Genomic DNA, 12,592 nt, shown 5'->3' on the forward strand with positions numbered 1-12,592 from the left:
CAGATGAGACAGCTGTGGAGAGTGTGTACCTCCCTGCTTCTGGATATAGTACATGGCCGTCATGTTGTCCGTCCGGATCAACACGACCTTGTTGCACAGATGTACTTTGAACGCCTTTAAGGCCATGAAGATTGCCATCAGTTCCAACACATTGATGTGCATCTTCCTTTGCTGAAGTGTCCATAGTCCCTGCACAGTGTAGTGGAGTACATGCGCTCCCCATCCCTGGAGAGAGGCGTCCGTCGTCAGGATGATCTGTGGGACAGGCTCTTGGAATGGTCGGCCCTTGCAAAGGTTTTGTGGATTCCACCAATGCAGAGAGTTGTATGCCCGACCGCTCACCAACACTAGGTCTGTCAGTTGCCCATGAGCCTGAGTCCACTGACGTGCAAGGCACTCCTGAAGCGGACGCATATGTAGTCTCGCGTGCGGGACAATGGAGATGCAGGAGGCCATCATGCCTATCAACTGCATGAACACTCTCGCTGAAAGCGAGTGCTGGGGTCTGAATCGTTGGATCAGCGCCTGGATACTGGCGATTCTCGCTGAATTCGGCTGCGCAGTGGCTGCCAGAGTGTTGATTGTAGCGCCCAGATACTGTCGCACGTGGGCGGGCTGGAGATGGGACTTTGGGTAGTTCAGAGAGAATCCCAGATCGTGCAGGAGGTGAATGGTACGTGACACGTGGTCTACGCACTGCTGCTCCGTTTTTGCCTGAATAAGCCAATCGTCTAGGTATGGAAAAACATGGACGTGCTGGCGGCGGAGATGCGCCGCCACAGTCGCTAGGCATTTTGTAAACACTCTTGGTGCCGTGGTGACCCCGAACGGCAGGACCCTGAACTGGTAATGCTGGTCTAAGATCTTGAATCTGAGATACTTTCTGTGGGAAGGATGCAGGGGAATATGAAAATAGGCATCCTTCAGATCCAGCGTTGCTAGGAAGTCTCCCTGCTGAAGCAGGGGAAGCACCTGCTGCAACGTGAGCATATGGAAGTGCTCCGAGTTGATGTACAGGTTCAGGGGCCTGAGGTCCAGGATCGGCCTGAGTGATCCGTCCTTTTTGGGGATCAGAAAATACAGGGAGTAAACCCCCGTTCCCCGTTCTCCCAATGGAACGAGCTCTATTGCCCCTTTTTGCAGCATGACCAGAACTTCTTGCTGCAACAAGGTCAAGTGCTCGTTGGACATAGCACGGCTTCTTGGCTGTATGTCCGGTGGAATGGACGTGAGTTCTAGACAGTAACCGTACTGGATAAGAGACCTCACCCACCTGTCCGTGGTGATGGATCTCCACGCCGGCAGGAACTGCTGGAGTCTCCCCCCGACAGGTGACGTGTGATCGGGGGGAAGTGACAAGACGTCACTGCTTGTTGGTGGTGGTGGACCTGGATGCATTGTTTCCACGTCCCCTGCCTTTGATATTGTTGCCTCTGTAGCCACCCCTGCCCTTGTTGTTGTTATACGAGGACTGGGTGTTACCCTTGTAGTACTGTGTGGATTGGGATGCCTGTCCCCTTGAGGTGCCTCTTGAATTGGAGCGGCGAAAAGAACCACCCCGAAACTGCTGGCTTTGCAAAGCTCCCATAGATTTGGCAGTTTCAGTATCCTTTTTCATTTTTTCTAGGGAGGCATCCACCTCAGGGCCGAACAGATGGTCAGGATTTACTGTTTGCCCCAATATTGTGGTCTGTATGTCAGGTTTGAACCCTGAAATTCGGAGCCAGGCATGACGTCTAAGTAAAACACTTGTGTTGATAGCCCTGGAGGCAGTGTCCGCCACATCCAGGGCACATTTGATGGATGCATTTGTAATAAGTTTACCCTCCTGAATGAGCATCTCCCCCGCCTCCTTATATTGGTCAGGCAAGTGTTGTAGGATGGCCTCTAATGTGTCATAATGGGCCCTATCATAACGTGCGAGCAGGGCTTGAGTGTTAGAGATCCTCCAGATGTTTGCTGCCTGTGCAGCAATGCGCTTGCCTGATGCCTCAAAGATTTTTGACTCTTTGTCAGGGGGAGGAGCGTCACCAGTTGTTTGCGAATTAGCCCTCTTTCGAGCGTTGGAAACCACCAGGGAGTCCAATGGTAAGTGTCCCTTAATATAAGTGGGATCCGTGGGCGCCGCTTTATACTTCCTGTCGATGCGAGGATTGACCACCCGCGCCCGGGTGGGCTCCTTGAATACCTCCTGTGCATGCTTCAGTACCCCTTTAAGCATTGGTAGTGTCTTGACCTGTTTTTCGGCTACCGAGAAGGTGTCGACCAAAAAGTCTGCATCCACTGGGTCTGAGTGCAGCTCGACGTCATGGTTCGCCGCAGCTCTCTCTATTAATGCATTGAATGCCGCCGAGTCCTCTGTCGGGGACGTCTTCGCGGCGAAAAGTTGAGTGTCCTGCCCCGACTGCGGGTCGTCTGTGTCGCCTCCTGCTGTCCAGGGCACCTGCTCCTCGTCCGGATCCGAGTACGCAGGATAGGTGTACTCGGCCTCTTCCTCGTCGACATCAGGCATGGGGGAATGGGCCGGCGAGTGTTCCAGGGCTTGTGGAGACAGTGTTTCCATCAGAGCCGAAGAGTCTGCAGAGTACTTCTTGCTTTTGAGTGGAATCCTAAAAGGTTCCAAGGCCGGCTCCGATGTAATCTTCCGTTTCAGGAGCGATAATTTTCCGGTGTTGGCGTCGATGTGCACCTCACGACGTTCCTCCACCGCGAGCGGCTGGAGCCGAAGCTTCGACACCACCAAGGCAGCCTTCGGCGTCAATATTTCCCGAGAGTGTCCGCTCTGCTTAGGCGCGAAGGCCTTCGGCGCCGACTTGGGAGGAAGGGTAAAACGAATGGGCGTTTGTTCCTTGGCAGGCTTCGGCGTGGGCCTAGGCACTACAGGGTCCTGGCTGGGAACCACAGACTGTTGGATCCGCCGTAAGGATTCTCCCACCTTCTTTGTAAGGGACGCCGAGGGCTGTACCGACTCGAGCGACTCTTCGTCTTCGAGAGCCTGTTCGACGGTAAGCCTCTTCTTCGGCGCCGACGCCCCATGGCCTGGCGCACTGTCGGCGTGACGCTTCTTCGAAGCCGTCTTCGGGTCCGCGACCCCTTTCGGTGCCGACGCCGCCGCGTCGGATGCCTTCACCTTCGGCGCCGACCCAGAGGGCTTCGGGTCGGCCATTTTGGCGCGGCTCTTCTGGTCAGCCATTTTGGCGTGGCTCTTCAAGTCGGCCATTTTGGGTTTCGTGGAAGTTGACGCCTCCAGAACCTTTTTCACCAGCGCCACTTTCGGTTTCGGTTTCGCATCCGAGGGTGCGAGACCAGTTGGCTTCACTTTCGTTTTCTTGTTAGAAATGTCCGTGACCGGGCCCGGAGGCGGGGACGTAGGACTGGTTGGTAGATCTTGGGTAAGGCCTGAAGGCGATCCCTCGACCTGGGCCGTATAACGGGGAGTAACCCCAGAGTCTTGTTGGGGATGCTCTTCGTCCGAGCTATCACCCATTGCGGGACAAGCCCGGTCGTCGTCCCCTACCTCGTCGGAGACTTCGTCATAGGCCTCATCACCCGCGTCGCCGGTCTCTTCCTCGGACGCGGGGCCAGAGTCCGATTCTTGTACGTCTTCTTCTTCCTCAACCGATTCTTGGAAGATGTCATCAGGTGGGGGTGCCGAAGCCGACAATTGAGCCTGGAGCCGATTAGCCCGGCGAATCTTTAAAGTTTTCTTACTCCTAAATTTCGAACACGCCATGCAAGTGTCCTCACGGTGATCCGGTGACAAGCATGTATTGCACACGGGGTGCACGTCAAGGTGCGAATATTTAGAGTGACACAGCGGACACTTCTTGAATGGCGTCCGCTCCATAGCAAAGTGTGTAGTGTAGGCCCGTCCGCGTCGAAAGCACGTGGAGGGGCAGTAGTAGATCGGAGCTGAGAGTCAGTAAGAAACCCGAACGCAACAATACCGACGCCCAGCCTAAAGACCTTTTGGTCTCGAGTAAAAGTATAACAACTATCGGTTCCGATAGAGGGAACCGAAAACACATCCGAACCCGATGGCGGAAAAAAACAATCTGGGGATGGAGGCGATGCCCATGCGCACTGTAGTCCAGGGGAGGAGCCACCTATCTCGTGATACTTCGAAGACTCTTCCAGGACAACAATGTGCAATCATCCGGACCCAACACTAGGTGGCGGACTATGCACAGATATGAATTCAGCAGCCCACATGCCTCGAACCAGCTATTAGGACTTGGTTCCGCAAGCTGCAGACAGGCTCAGCTCATGCCAGAGCACCATCTCACACGATTCCAAGCACTCTGCCTTCAGGATTGTTAAGGCCTGCCATAGGAGTGACTGATAGGAATCTGTGTGTCCATTTTTAGGGTTAGATATAGGTATACTATATCTACAGCAAAGGGTGATTACACGACTTTGCCCCAGCTGTCATGCAGCCAGTTGTGTCAAATTTAGGAGGCCAGCCAGGGGTGGCATAATACATGCTGCAGCCCCTGGCAGCCCTGGGTACACCCATGCCCTGAGTTACAGGGTCTGATAGGGTGGCCCAGTACCAATTGGAAATGCACCTAGGGTACATGTAATCCATTTTAAAGAGAGAGCAGTAGGCCTGGGGTCCTGATTGGCAGGGTCCCAGGTCGACTATGTCAAAAACCAGCTAAAACACAGGGCAAAAAAGTTGGGGGCAACCATAGTCAGGATGTACCTTCCTACAGATGCATCGGAACCCTCCGATCTTTGTGCTGATACTGTGCCTCGAGTACTGTTTCTGTACAGACGGCGGGCACAAAGGTGGAATGTCATGAGCCTTCAAAGGCAAGAGCATCAAGTTATGGTGATAGTCGACTCCTTTCCTCAGGAGCCTACTCAACTTTGTGGCCTTGTTCCAGTTTCGATCGGAGCCCGAAGGCGGAGGAGCACCAGACACAGAGGCTTTTTTCCTTGAGTGTTCAGGGCTGCATGCTTGACTCCCTTGGAAGAAGTACTCTGCCTCTGCACTACAGAAGTTTGTGTGGGTGGGGCTTCAGAGCAGTACTCTGAGTCAGGGTAGTACTCACGCCATCCTGCGCATTGACTTGGTTTTTGGCCCTACTGGCATTGACGGTGTTACCTTGAGCTCCTCCACCCTTAAAGGTTTCGAAGATGGTCAGTGTGCTGGTAGTTGGTCATGCGCTAGCACCCCGGAGGGCCTCGATTCCTCTGCATTTTGTTGAGAGGATCTTGTTCACAAAAAAACATTCAGCATTTCGGAAACCTGTGCACCTTGATGTGTCTCCAATGCATTATCTCCCTGTACCTTAGATTCTACTTGAACCTGAAGGCGATGCAGGACTCGCAGGAGGCGGCTGCAAATGCCATGGTGGTCAGTCCAAGGGTGTTGCACTGTGGGCAAAATTGTAAGGGTTTTTCACCAATCCCTCATAACTCTGTACTTGCCTGCATTCTCTGAGTCATTGCACTGATGTAAAAGAAGGACTGACCAAGACTATAGAGCATTGATTGTTCGCTGGGGATAAAGGAACTTCAAAGATTGTACTATGATTATCGATGCTGAAGTCACTGGTCAGCAAGATCCAAGAAAAATACTGGGAACGCGCTGATATCAGAGTTGTTACAGAACATGTATGAACCTGGTGATGGAAAATAGCAATCTTAGGGTGGAGTTGGTGCCCGTGCTCATTGTAGAACTAAGGGAGGAGTCCCACAGCATCTGTGACTCGAAGCTTCTTCAAAGAAAAACAACTTTTAATGTCCAATCTCAGCACTAGATGGCAGCAGCATACAAACCATGTGCATCTACATCTACACATGCTACAAAAATACAATTACAGAAATTGGAGATTGGTGGGTTGACTATTCTAAGGAACATCCAATACAGCGATTTGATGGAAAATTAACTGTTTTGTAAAAAATAGAGGCAGACGACTAATGCAAACAACAAAGTCGTCTTTAGCAGAATTACTGTGAGAAGTGAGTCAGGATTGTAAACTCAAATAACAACAATTTACTACAATATGAAGCTCAGTGCAGTGAAGCAGGGGCGGCTGGTGACATTTGAAATTGGTAAGGCGTAAAAGTTGATGATAAATGTTATGTGGATAGCGAGCAAGCCGACTATCATAAGAGGGACTCGAGGGGAGAGGGACTTGCAAAGTGTGTGCAAATGTAGCATTTTACAGCAAATTTGAGAGGGCAAAAATGTTTCTAAAGCAATTCTGAAAGTGTAGACATGAAATATGCAAATACATTACAAAATATCCCATATCTTACAGTACTAAACGAGCCTTCTCCGCTTTACGTGTCTCCTCTGCCCTCCGCGCCTTCTCTGCGTTACGTGCCTCTTCTACCCTCCATGCTTCCTTGGCCCTCCGCGCCTCCTCCAGGGCCGGACTGGGAACCAAAACCGGCCCTGGCAAAGTGCTCGGCCGGCCCCCTGGGTGTGCGGCCGAGCTCTTTTCCGGGGCCGGTTTTCCGCCGATTTTGTTACAGGGCCAATTTTGCACCTATGCTGCATAAACGGCCCTGTAACAAAAATGGCCCCCAGGGGCCCAAAACCGGCCCCCACCCCTGCGGCGCACCGGGGAATTGCCCGGTGCCCGCAACGGTCAGTCCGGGCCTGGCCTACTCTGCTTTCCGTGCCTCTTCTACCCTCTGTGCCTCCTCTGCCTTACGTACCTCCTCAGCTTTACATACCTCCTGAGCCCTCTGATCCTCTCTTGCCTTATCCTCCTCTTCTACATTCTGATACACCCAGTCTACGCTCTGCCCTGTGCTCTTCTTCTGCCCTCTTCACCTCTTCTGCCCCTTTCCCAGCCTCCTCTCCCTGCGCCTCTCCCGTGGCCGCTTCGACTGTCTTCTTCTCCTCCTCTTAAATCCCTCACATCACACTGACACGTGAAGGCCTAGTACTAAACCAGGCAATGCTGAGTGTGGACTGTCACTCAAGCTGCAGCAGCCCAGCCCAGCCCCTCCCCCTGGCGCTGCGCACTCCCATATTGTGTCGAGACTCGGAAGTGAGGTGACAACTGAACTTACAGACTGACTGACTGCTGCTTTGCACGCCCCAATGGACGCACTGCGCCTGCAGTGAAGGAATGGCTTCAGCTTTAACCAATTTTCATTTAGGAAAAAAACGTCATGCATGCATAGTAAACACAGAGCCCAGGTGGACTTTGCTAGAGGGGTAACCAATGTCTGGAGGGCTGGTGCTCCTCTTGGGACAACCCCTGGCCTAGTGCAGTGCAGTAAATGAGAACAAACCTGAAGACCCCCCTAGAATAGGCAGAAAAAAATGTAGGATAGCACAGGCCCTTCGACCTCCATCTGCTGTTGCATTTTCTGTCTCTATGTAGCACATAAGGTGGCTCTGTACAGATCTGGTGTAATACTTACGCAGGGGCGTGCTACGGTACTTCCGGATCGTTCTCACTCTCTCGGCAACCGCATGCTGCAGGAGAGAAGAGCACACTGTTAAACATGCAGCTTCAGCCATGTGCTCTGGTGTCTTATCAGGACAGTTCAGTAATCGACCATGGTGTCTGGACTTGTATGTGCTATGTCTGTATGCTCTAATGCGTAGCCAGAGAGGAAATCTGGGTCTGATATTCACTATATATGTATGGAGGCACATGCAAGAGGAATAGACTGACGGGGGCAAGGTTGGCAGCATCTCTATAGTAGCAAGTGAGATGGGCAAGCAGGCTTGGCATGGATGCCCTGCACCAGTATGGTACCAGGCCCAAAAGTTAGAAGAACAGTAATCTTAGAACACAAAATAACACAAATGCAGCGCGCAGCTCAGATCTGCTGTTATATGTCAACATTGGGTCCGAGCATCAGTCAACACTTGCAACTTCCAGGAAACGCATTAGACAACTCTTTGCGCCATTATGCACAAAACACAATACCAAGCCAGCTAGTTGTCTAAGACTTTGTCATTCAAACAGTATAGGGATCCACATATGTCCACATTTACGCGGAACAAAATCAAAGCTGTATAATGTAGACAAATGACTTGGAACAATCACATGTAGCAAAGTTAAAGAAGAGATCAATTTCCTATGGTAACCAAGTCCTAACGTGACTGCCACGTGTGTACGTATATGTATGTGTATATATATTTGGGGGGGGGGGCATGCAAACACCCTAAAAAGGCCAGTTTCTAATTTCCCTATTCCACTTGTGACAGTGCCCATCCCCTGTAATAAACTAATTACATACCCGCTCAACTATAATACCTTATTACAGTTCAGTTCTTACATCACATGCCTTCACCCAGAAACGACAGCCGAGGAGAAAGACAGGTCGCAGAGCATAATTAAAGCTACAGATTTAAACAGAAATGAAACGTTGCTTTTCCTTCTGCTCCGTTTTTGTAGATGAACAGCAATAAGCAGAAAGGAGATATTTATGGCAACATGTTTATTTTTTCCACACTTTAGGTAGTTCTAGGAAAGAGAATCTCTCTGCTTGTTTCTACCATCTGAGTTAGTGTTTTTTTTAATCTAACTTTTACTAAAGTGATTCTAATATCTTTTTGCAACAAATATCGAACTGCCTTTTAGTGTGTTTAATTTTGTACTAGAGATTCTGATTGTATTCTTCATGTTTACAATCATCCTATCTCTTTCATATAAAGGATATAAGTGGTTTGCGGGAAGGGTGATGGAGTGACCGTGTATTATAACGATTAAAGTACATTATAAGACTACTGCAAATCACCCCTGATTTCTACGACCTAAAGGAACTCCGCCTTTGGTTTGTTTATCTACGTGGTCACAGAACTCTTTGGTGACTTGTGAAAGCCTGATAATGTACGATGGGAACTACTTTGTCCCATATATATTTATATTCACACACACATATGGTCACAGTATGGCCAGAATGCATAATTTTAAGCCTTGGCTATGTTCGATTGAAATAAATAGCACGCTTATTGAAACCTTGAGACGTGAGGGCGAACACGTCACCAATGAGCACTGGCAGCGATTTGGTGCACCCAGACACATGCCAACAGCAGTATATATAGAATCATTGTATCCGCGTTTCCAGGTCTGGTTGAATTAGGAATCATGGGATTGAGGCGTCTTGGGGACCCAGGAGAGAAGTTTTTTTTTCAGCAGCAATGTTAGCCAGTATGCTGGTCTCACGTTCTCAAATCCATCCATGACCCAGGAAAGGATATATGGAGGTGAGTGGAGATACTCACCTAGCATGCTGTGAGAGGTGCATGCTGGGATCTGCACTTTGTCGATGCAGCTGCAGTGTTGTTTGGGACTCTGATTCGGACCACCTGGAGGCGCAACCAATGGCAGAACGGATGGTGGTACTTGACAAGTGAACTGGCGGGAAACATTTTTGTCAGCAGGCATTTGATAAAGACATTTTACGCCGAAACGCATCATGCCAATGCTCTTATGAAATAAACGACGTAGCTGGAATCCCTGCTGTGTCCCTCTGGTTCTTCTGACAGTGAGAATCTTCTGTGGTGTGTATATACACACTATCTCAAAGACCTCCCTCGTAGAAAAGATCCGAGCACACACAGGCGTGAAAAGACTGGCAGCTTTATTCAGACGAGCATGACACGTTTCATCGTAAGTGACTTCTTCAGATGCTTAATGAACAACCAATGTCGCCATTTCCAAGTTTTTTAAAGGTGCTAGCTTCTCTACAATTGGCGGAGACCCCAAGGTGGGCGTGGCAGAAACCCTGATCCCTGTACTCCGGGTTCGTGGGTGCGAGCGCCTCAGGTAGGTACCTTTTATCCCAGGTGGGTGGCGCTCCTCTTTTCCTTGCATGCACCGTTGGCCCAAGCACCCTACTGCCACCAGTCTTTGACACCCAACATCCTGCCGCTTTTCAGCCTTGAGGAAATCCCAGACTGGATTCAGTCCCAACAAGTGTTGTCCCAATGCTCTTTCACTGGCTGCGGCAGTTTCACCAAAACGTGTGTGTGTGTGTGTATATATATATATACATATATATCTCAAAATCGTCACGCTGCAGACTCACACTGCCCAAATCCAAAATGACGAAAAGTGGACCCAGTAATTGCTGGTTCAAATAAGTGATTTTATTTCATAGATTCCAGCGCTGCTGCCATGACGCGTTTCGCCTCCAAGGAGGCTTGATCACATATATATATATGGAACTGCGTCCAGAAAGAAAGCAGAGGCCAGAGGGGAAATCTTCAGAGATGCCTCGAAACAAAAGTCAGTGGCGGCGAATGCATTTCGGCTTTAAAATATGCCTTCCTCAGCGCCCTGCACCGATTGAAGACCTTCATCCACAAAGTATAGTCCTGCTTCTCTTTTGATGTCATAGAGATTCACAAGCTCCTCCCCAAGCAGTTAAGGCTCACCTGTTGCTCGTAGCGATATAATATCATACTTCATCTCCCAGAATGCAACGTGATCATGCATCTGGGTCGGTGGTGTGGGGAGGTGTTTTGCATGGAAAAACACTGTGATATGTATGCAGGTTGAGACGAAAAGTCCCCCGAGTTGCACCAAAGTTCAAAAGGCGCCTCCTCAGCTCCCCTCGAACTGCTACAGCCCTTCAGCCCAGGTGAGTAAGCGGGGGCAATCATGTGATGACATAATGCCCTACCGGAGGTAAAATACCTCTTGACCACTGTAATCAACCCAGGCGTTATGGCGGACACCGGACCTTCTGATTCCTCAGATTGCGAAACAGCCGTGAAGCATGCCAGTGAAATCCGGGTCACTTATGTAGCAGGGCCATCTGTGCTGTGCCTCTGGCTGGCGCAGAAATTATGACAGGAACTCCCTCCGTAAAGAAAGCAGAGGCCAGAGGGGAAATCTTCAGAGATGCCTTTATTGCCTCGAAACAAAAGTCAGTGGTGGCGAATGCATTTCGGCTTTAAAATATGCCTTCCTCAGCGCCCTGCACCGATTGAAGACCTTCATCCACAAAGTATAGTCCTGCTTCTCTTTTGATGTCATAGAGATTCACAAGCTCCTCCCCAAGCAGTTAAAGCGCACCTGTTGCTCGTAGCGATATAATATCATACTTCATCTCCCAGAATGCAACATGATCATGCATCTGGGTCGGTGGTGTGGGGAGGTGTTTTGCATGGAAAAACATAGTGATATGTATGCAGGTTTGACGAAAAGTCCCCAGAGTTGCACCAAAGTTCAAAAGGCGCCTCCTCAGCTCCCCTCGAACTGCTACAGCCCTTCAGCCCAGGTGAGTAAGCGGGGGGGGGGGGGGGGGGGGCAATCAAGTGACGATATATATATATATATATATATATATATATATATATATATATATATATATATATATATATATATATATATATATATATATATATATATATATATATATATATATATATATATATATATACATACATATATACACACACACACTTTAAATGTTTACATTTATGGTTTTGTATGTAGTTGCGTATATATCTATCTACATATCTAAACATAAATACAAAATCATATTTCAACATTTTAAGTAAAAGTTTAAGCTCGTGTATTTCCTAAAACAAGCCTTCTTTGCTGTGAAACGTGGTTGCATACAATAATGCGTGTGGCAACGAGCAGTGTCTGTTTTTTCCCTGTTGCATTCAATAGCTTTGGTGATTGGGCCCAAAACAAATGGAGCTGGGAAATCGGCCCCATCTAGAGACGCCTCTACACCTCTGCCCGCAAACACGTGCCTGCACCGGCTCCTCTGGTGTGGAGAACATTTATATAGGTTGAACCGATACATCTCTCGCTGTGGATAATAAGGTGCGAGGCATCTCGGCCCGAGAAAGAAGGCGGCGCGCGCTCAGCATCGCAGAGCCCTTTTCTTTGGTCCGTGACGTCTGTTCATCCCCCGGAGGAGCTGTGTGAAGGCGCGAGAAGTGTTGTCATGGAGATGCCGGATTTACAAATGTGCAGAGAAATCGGTACCAGCCCGAGCGCGGCGCGTGCAGTACAAAGCTTTGCTATCCCGGGCTACGAGCGGGGCCCCACAGCCCTTCCCCCATCCCCTACCGACTCCATGTCAGTCCCGGCACCGACTGCCCTGCTAGTGCATACCGAACACTGGCCTGCAGATGCGCAGCCTTCACCTCAGACGGGGCATGTTCAAGCATGCTTTGCCCGGCAGGGACCAAAGCCTGCAAGGTCCTGTGGTGTAGACAGGGACTATTCCCAGCATGCACCTGCAAAAGGATGTCATTCCCTGCTTGAACCTGCATCAGGGGCAATTCCTTCAATGCACTGACATGCACCGGCCGGCAGGAATAATTCCATCATGCCCCTACAGACAGAGACCAGCATCTGCTGACTACGCACACTTTCTCTGCAGGCACGTGCAGAAGGGACCCATCCCCTACAGTCACCTCCAGACGAGGCTCATTCTTGCACTGCAACTGCAGATGGGTATCATTGCCGGCATGCACCTACATTTCTCGATTACTCCTGGCATGAACTACAGTTACTGAATGGAGTTCCAGGCGCGCAGATCTTGTTCTGCTCCAGCAGACATTGACTTTTACGAGCACGCACCTGCTCACAGAGACCAAGACCATGAAGTACCAGCAGAGCAGACATGGTCCGTTCCCAAC

General features: G+C 49.8%; 1 protein-coding gene across 1 annotated transcript in view; it reads right to left on the reverse strand.

Annotated features, from left to right (window-relative positions):
• The window catches only part of RAPGEFL1 (Rap guanine nucleotide exchange factor like 1), a 267,731-nt gene that overhangs the window by 26,984 nt on the left and 228,155 nt on the right, over window positions 1–12,592 (reverse strand). The window contains exon 14 of the mRNA XM_086924240.1: window positions 7,393–7,447. Coding sequence (XP_086780366.1) covers window positions 7,393–7,447 — 55 coding nt within the window. The remainder of the gene's footprint in view (window positions 1–7,392; window positions 7,448–12,592) is intronic.

Source organism: Lissotriton vulgaris, chromosome 5 (assembly GCF_964263255.1).
Source record: "Lissotriton vulgaris chromosome 5, aLisVul1.2, whole genome shotgun sequence".
NCBI classification, from domain to species: domain Eukaryota; kingdom Metazoa; phylum Chordata; class Amphibia; order Caudata; family Salamandridae; genus Lissotriton; species Lissotriton vulgaris.